The following is a 7,784-nucleotide window of genomic DNA, read 5'->3' on the forward strand; positions in this document are numbered from 1 at the left end:
GTTCTGCTGTTGTGCCAAAACTGATTTCTTGTATTTGCCAAAAAATTTACATTTAAACTGCTATAAATAACTTGTTGGTCTACAATATTTGAAACATAAGTCAAATGTTTCCCTCATGAGTGATATCGAGTCATCTTGTGCCACAAACATTCCTGTAACAAGGTAGAAGCCGTAATCAGTTTTTGGCTGTGACTCATATATTTTTTTTTTTATCCAGTTAAAAAAATATCGTTGACATTAAAAATGTGTTTTTTAAGAGTAATCTGGCCGAGAGGACAGCAGAAATGGCAACAAATATAACAATAGTTCTGTAAACATATTTTAAGTGGACAAAAGGGCCAGACTGGTTATAATGTAGGTACAATATCAGGGCATTAAAAACATACTTGAAAAACAGGTCATTTTGAAATGTTTTATATGACCCCTTTGTAAACCCTGTTCACCAAAGTCTATTTACCAACATACTTAAAGATATACAAACGCACACTGACGGTGTGAGTGATGTCACACTGCTGGAAGCCTCTGGAAAACTGATGATGAAGAGTTTGATGAAGAGAAGCACAAACTCAGCTGAGTGCGCACTCACACCTGGAAGGAGAAAGGTGTGTCCTGTGAATCACATCGTTGCACCCACATCAAAGGCAAACCAAGAAACACCAGGGTCAGAGGTCACATCACACAATCCATTCGAGCAAAGCCAGGTGAGCTGAGGCCTTCCTGGCACTGACCTCTGACCTCCGTCCTTCTGACACAGAGCTTCTGCTCATGCTCAGAACTGTCAGGCTGTTTTAGAATCAGTCGTGGAGATGATCTGTGCTTGGCCTACCTGAGCGCCTGTAAATCTGAACTCTGACCTCAAAGCTCAAGCAGACAACTTTAATGTTTAAGAAGTTTACAGCACAGGTCAGCTTTGGTCAAAACGTCCTTCCTGTTATTTTGATACATATGCTCTGTGCTCATACCTGCGATTCAGGTAAGGATCGCAAAGCTCCGCCCACTCTGTCGAAGTGGCGAGTGCAGTGATCTCACTGCGTGTCTCTGTGTCCGAGGCAATCACATATAAGGTGATGTTGTTTACATCACCTGATATGTGATACCCTAACCCTGTGTGCACCTGCAGTTCCGGTTCAGATTACTGTGACCCCTCCCACACCTGTGAGAATTTCACCCTGTGGAGCAGAACGCGTTATTGAAGCTGCTTTAATGTGTATAAAGAGAGCCGGAACTTCATCGCCGTCATCGCGTGCGACCTGAGACGAGAACGCGACACTTTCTCTCCTCCGTCTGGATGCAACGGGTTGCCATGGTAACGGCAGCTTCCTCCCGGCATGCAGCAGCCTGCGCCTCCCTCCCTCCCTGTCAGAGCGGCGCAGGGTGGAGCAGCAGACGGACCGACAGCAGCAGCAGCAGCAGCAGCAGCAGGAGGTAATAGCCGGACACCGCCCGTCCTCCTTCTCTTCACCTTCTTCATCCTCCTCCTCCTCCTCCTCGGAGATTCTCGGAGACTCGGAGCAGCTGCGGCGGGTTTGCGGTGACCGGATCAGTCCGCAGGCTGCTGTTAGGCCCCGAGCTAACACGGAGGAGGAGGAAGAGCAGGCTCGGGTGCAGCTGCTCTCACACATTCAGACTTTTATGATTTTATTTCTGCATCATCACCATCATGGTGATTCACCGTGCCTGAGCATGCTCACTGACTCCTCTTCATCACCTCTCTTCTCTGTGTCCTCCCCTCCTCTGTAGGAGTGAAGATGGATGGAGACTCCGCCCCCCTCACAGATGGCCCCGCCTATGAAACGCAGAAGATGGAAGGTTGGTAAAAATAATTACTGACATTTGATCGATAACTAAAGGTGCTACGAGAAACTGATCACCTGACTGAGCTTTAACCCTAACTTTACTCCCAACTTATTTTGCTCCACCCCTCCGATTGGATGGCTGTTAACTGGAGCCGGAGAAGAAAGCGATTGACGAACTCTGACTGTTCTCTGATTATTGATTATTAGTCGTCATTAACATATTTTTTCAATCCTCCAACAGAAAAAGCCGCTGTGAAGGCAACTTCTGAAGAATCAATGAAGGTAAATCTGTACACTTACTGATCGGAATCAATAATCAGCTGTTCCCAGAGGCTGGCGCCATGCACGAGGCTAACACGGTGATGGGAAATGTTCACAAACTAGAAGATTTTACCCAAGTTCACAGCTTTCAGACCTCGCTCCTTTTCACCATGGTAACCGACATTGTGTTTCAGGCCTCCAGGACAGCAGGAGGCGCCAGAGCAGCCAAGATGATCTCAGCCAAGAGCACAGGTACACTGACCCAGTATAACCAGTCACACCAGTCTAACCCATCAGAGCCACTAACCCACGTCTGTCTGTCTGTCTGTCTGTCAGAGTCCGTGGACGGCGTCAGCAGTCCAGGAAGTCGTTCTCCCGCCAGCCGATCGTCCACGCCTAACAGAGAGGTGAAGAAGGTGAGAACACCTGAGAAAGGTGCTGAAGTATTCATGTGCTTTACTGCAGTCGAACCAGCAGTGCAGCAGTGTATAGGTACTCTGACAGAGGGTTACTGGTACAGCAGGGTCGTTCTGTGTGCAGTTACCATGTTGTTCCAGAGCACGCATGTTACTGAAGTGATCCGTATGTAATGTGTGTAGTTCTGTGTGATTTACACAACATTAAGTAAAACTGCAGGTCTTCATTTTCACTGATGAGCGCATCACCTCACAATTAATGTAACGACTGTTTGGACTGCAGGATGATCATCTATATGTAATACAGTGTTGTAGTAGTCTTATAGTAATGGTTGGGGGGGTGGGGGTGAGATGGAGGTCGATGATCTGAGGAGGTGTTGATGGGTTTTTGCCAGCCTTTGGTGATGTGCTGCTTCCAAAAAAAAGAAATGTAAAATTCAAATTAGTTCAATTTTATTTATACAGCTACAAATCACAACAACGATCGCTTCAAGGTGCTTTACATTGTAAGGTAGACCCTACAATAATACATACAGAGAAAAACCCAACAATCATATGACCCCTTATGAGCAAGCACTTTGGCGACAGTGGGAAGGAAAAACTCCCTTTTAACAGGAAGAAACCTCCGGCAGAACCAGGCTCAGGGAGGGGCGGGGCCATCTGCTGTGATTGGTTGGGGTGAGAGAAGGAAGACAGGATAAAGACATGCTGTGGAAGAGAGACAGAGATTAATAACAGATATGATTCAACAAAGAGGTCTATACTGAGTGAGAAAGGTGACTGGAAAGGAAAAACTCAATGCATCATGGGAATCCCCGGCAGCCTACACCTATTGCAGCATCACTAAGGGAGGATTCAGGGTCACCTGGTCCAGCCCTAACTATATGCTTTAGCAAAAAGGAAAGTTTGAAGCCTAATCTTAAAAGTAGAGATAGTGTCTGTCTCCCATTCTACTTTTAAATACTCTAGGAACAACAAGTAAGCCTGCAGTGTGAGAGCGAAGTGCTCTAATAATATGGTACTACAAGGTCATTAAGATAAGATGGGGCCTGATTATTTAAGACCTTGTAAATGGTAAATGGCCTGTATTTATATAGCGCCTTACTAGTCCCTAAGGACCCCAAAACGCTTTACATATCCAGTCATCCACCCATTCACACACTGGTGATGGCAAGCTACGTTGTAGCCACAGACGCCCTGGGGCGCACTGACAGAGGCGAGGCTGCCGGACACTGGCGCCACCGGTCCCTCTGACCACCACCAGTAGGCAACGGGTGAAGTGTCTTGCCCAAGGACACAACGACCGAGACTGTCCAAGCCAGGGCTCGAACCGGCAACCTTCCGATTACTAGGCGAACTCTTAACTCTTGAGCCACGATCGCCCCGATTGTATGTGAGGAGCAGGATTTTAAGAGCCAATAACAGAAGGACTGGTTCTGACAGTGTCTGTAACTGGTGCCATTGGTTAAAATGGTTCTGCCATTCTGCAGGTGGCGGTGGTCCGGACCCCCCCCAGGTCTCCTGGCTGCGCTCGTGGACGGACGCCCCCCCTCCCTTCTCATCCAATGCCCGACCTCAGCAATGTGAAGTCAAAGGTTGGGTCCACGGAGAACCTGAAGCACTCACCTGGAGGGGGCAAGGTAACGTACATCCGTCCACCTGCTGTGCAGAGCTGACTCTCAGGTAGATCCTGACACTCACCTGTCTGTCTGCAGGTTCAGATCATCAACAAGAAGCTGGATCTCAGTAATGTGACGTCAAAGTGCGGCTCCAAAGACAACATCCACCACAAACCAGGTAACGTTCCACACCAGAATCACATATCTCGAGATTTAGCGGAGAGCTGAGCAATAAAAAGTAGCACAGACGAGTAGTACAGGCTGATCTCTTCGCTCTACTCCTCAGGTGGAGGGAAGGTGGAGATCAAGTCGGAGAAGGTGGAGTTTAAGACCGTTCAGTCCAAAGTCGGCTCTCTGGAGAACGTCACTCATGTGCCGGGAGGAGGGAAGAAGAAGGTACGCACTAACATCCACCTCCTCAGGGGAGTCGGAGGAGCAGAGTCAGCACTCCCGACCCCTCTGTTACACCGCAGTGTCATAGAAACTTCAAACAACGTCCTGCACGCAGAAGACCTCCCGTCTCCTCTGTAAATGGAGACGTCTTCGGCCCTGCCCACGCAGGTCACGGTGTCACGTGACCTAATTTGTCCTCTGCTGTAAACTGTGTCTGGTCACAGTGGAAGCATCATTTCTTTTGTCCTTTTATTTGGCGCTTTACACACTCAGCTCGGGAGCAGCACATTTTTGTCACGTGACCTGATTCCCAGTCACGTGACACCCGCGTGTGTGTTTGTTTGCAGATCGAGACTCAGAAGCTGAGCTTCAGAGAGAGCGCCAAAGCTCGAACCGACCACGGTGCTGAAATCATCATCCAGGCTGACTCCTCCCCTTGTGATCTTAGCAACACTTCCTCCCACGGAAGCCTTAATGCTACTGAAGCTCCGCCCCTCGACACCCTGGCCGATGAGGTAAGAAGTCCGGAATAAAATCACAAAGTAAAAACACAACATATGCTAACACACCACTTCCTCTTTCTGTAAGGTGTCCGCCTCTCTCGCCAAACAAGGCCTGTGATTGGACAAACCCTGTGCCTACAGACCCTGCCCCCCTCCTGTCACCAAGGAAACGGCCTATTAGAAGAAAAAAAATCATCATACATGTTACACAAACGCTACCGAGGATTGGAGAGATTTTATGAATCAGAAGTCCAGGTGAGTTCATCCAGGTGTGCAGAGTCACATGATCAGCCTCATATTTATTATCTCCACCGCGACCCGACTTTAAGCTGAGCAGCGACAAATGAATGAATAAATATGACTTTCAGCACATAAATGTTTAACCTTAAGAGTTCCTGTGGTCAGCTGATCAGCTCGGCGTGCCGCTGGCCTCGTCTCACTTTAAAAAACCTGATCAAAGACCCAACGGCGTTAAATGATGCGATTAAACACAAACTCCACAAACCTGTGACGCGTAAACACCCACAGCGATGAAAAAGCATCTGAAGCATGAACTCGCCATTATTTTACATCTGCGTTTAGTCTTGAGCACTTTCTGGAGGAAACAGGAAGTGTGAGAACGGTGGGAAAAAGTGACTCTGGAAACAGGAAGTGTGCTATTAGCGTTGTTCATAAAATCTCTCCAATCATCGAGCCTCTCTCTGATGTCATCTCTCTACCAATCACATCTCTTCTGTGTTTTTGCTGACGTGCTGTACCAACCCCTCACCACCACCATCGTTAAAAAAAAAATACTCAGAATGCCGTTTGATACCAGGTGCCAAAACATTTGTCTCTCTGCCTGTTGGCTGTTCAAGTGCTTTGTACCAATAAAGTTTCTCTTGAATCTGACGAGTTTTTCATCACTGCAGAGAAACGCCATGACGCCAGCCTCATTATAACCGCTGTCAACAACATAAACAGGAAGCAGTTTTATCAGATTTCAATTCAATTCAATTTTATTTATATAGCGCCAAATCACAACAAAAGTCGCCTCAAGGCGCTTCATAGGTACAGAGAAAAACCCAACAATCATATGACCCCCTATGAGCAAGCACTTTGGCGACAGTGGGAAGGAAAAACTCCCTTTTAACAGGAAGAAAACTCCAGCAGAACCAGGCTCAGGGAGAGGCGTGGCCATCTGCTGTGATTGGTTGGGGTGAGAGAAGGAAGACAGGATAAAGACATGCTGTGGAAGAGAGACAGAGATTAATAACAGATAACCTCTGTGTGCTTCTTCCACTTATCCGGGGCCGGGTCACCTAAACAGAGAAGTCCAGACCTCCCTCTCCCCAGTCACCTTGTCCGGGGAACACCAAGGCGTTCCCAGGGTTAGAGAGATATAATCTCTCCAGCGTGTCCTGGGTCTGCCCCGGGGCCTCCTCCCAGTGGGACATGCCTGGAACACCTCACCCAGGAGGCATCCTTGTCAGATGCCCGAACCACCTCAACTGGCTCCTTTCAAGCAGGCTAAACCCCTCACCTGATCTCTAAGGGAGAGGCCAGCCCCCCTTCAGAGGAAGCTCAATGTATCGCCTCTCTCTACACCATGAATGACGGGTACAGCGTCCAGAACACTAATCCGTCTGCCGATCTCCCGTGAACATGACCCGGAGATGAAACCGAACCAGAAAAACACCATTCTGAATAATACATCAGACACACTGGTTAGCACTGTTGTGAGGTTCCAAGTTTGAATCCCAGCTGGTGCATGTTCTCTGGGTTCCTCTCACAGTCCAAACATCTGCTTGTCTGTTAGACCTGTGACAGACTGGAGTACAGCTGGGATAGGCTCCACCCCCGATGCCCCTTGTCTGGATGGACAGATGATGTAAACAGTTCATGGTAGGTCAGAGTGAGGTTTTTAGGTTGACTATTATGGGACATGCACAATTGCGGCAAAATCAGTTTAAAATTTTCATTTGGAGCTGCAGTTAGCAGCTACATGCAGCCTTTTATTGCCTCTCACCCTATCACAGCTGGAATAGGCTCCAGCGCCCCCCACAACCCTGAAAAGGATAAGCAGAAGCGAATGGATGGATGTTATGGGATGTCTTTCAACATGAAACTGGCAGCAATTAGTCCACATCAGCTCAAAACCACAAGAATCGTCACCTGTACAACCCAGTGTAACGGCAAAACGTGTAATAGCCATGCCGGTCCACTGTGTGCATTTCACTTTGCTTCTCCAAAACATGAAACGGACACGCCTGCAGAAGTAGCATTACCAGACAGATAATATAGTTAAATCCATGAAGACAGTAGCAAAACAACAAAAAAAAGCACACAGGTCCACGGTCCTTAAATGCTGGAATTTCCATGTAAATGCGTTAATGTCCATTTAAACACACTCTCGTGATTAGCTTCATTTTGGCCTGAAATTAAAATCTCCCTCCGCTGCACGCATGTCCTCAGGCAAAGCATGAAACGTGATATCATGTTCCCATCTAACACCTGTGGTGACTCACCTGAGCCCTAATCCAGGAAGCAGATTCACTAAAACCCGAGTTTAAAAACAAACTCTGGTTGCTGAACTGAGATCAGCAGAGTTGTGGGTTCACCCTGAGTGACAGACCGCCATCATCAGTGGAGCTCAGATGCCAGGATACTGTTGTGATCGCAGAATGAATAAAGTTTGATCCAAATCCGTCTGTGGTCACCTTCCAGATCAGATGAAGCCGAATCCTGACCTTTGACCTTAAATCTAACAATCTGATCAGGTCATTGACGGCAACAGACTCCAGATCAGTTCGTGAT

General features: G+C 47.7%; 1 protein-coding gene across 1 annotated transcript; it reads left to right on the top strand.

The window, feature by feature from the left end:
- The first annotated feature begins 1,313 nt into the window (after nucleotides 1-1,313).
- On the top strand, nucleotides 1,314-5,891 carry maptb (microtubule-associated protein tau b). The gene is made up of 10 exons (XM_063472635.1): nucleotides 1,314-1,425; nucleotides 1,741-1,809; nucleotides 2,038-2,078; nucleotides 2,252-2,309; nucleotides 2,394-2,473; nucleotides 3,964-4,113; nucleotides 4,189-4,270; nucleotides 4,379-4,488; nucleotides 4,833-5,000; nucleotides 5,074-5,891. The coding sequence occupies exons 1-10, from the start codon at nucleotides 1,329-1,331 to the stop codon at nucleotides 5,104-5,106; spliced, it is 888 nt and encodes a 295-aa protein (XP_063328705.1). The 5' UTR covers nucleotides 1,314-1,328; the 3' UTR covers nucleotides 5,107-5,891.
- Nucleotides 5,892-7,784: the final 1,893 nt, after the last annotated feature.

The sequence above is a fragment of the Pelmatolapia mariae genome, linkage group LG4 (assembly GCF_036321145.2).
Source record: "Pelmatolapia mariae isolate MD_Pm_ZW linkage group LG4, Pm_UMD_F_2, whole genome shotgun sequence".
In the NCBI taxonomy this organism is placed as follows: Eukaryota; Metazoa; Chordata; class Actinopteri; order Cichliformes; family Cichlidae; genus Pelmatolapia; species Pelmatolapia mariae.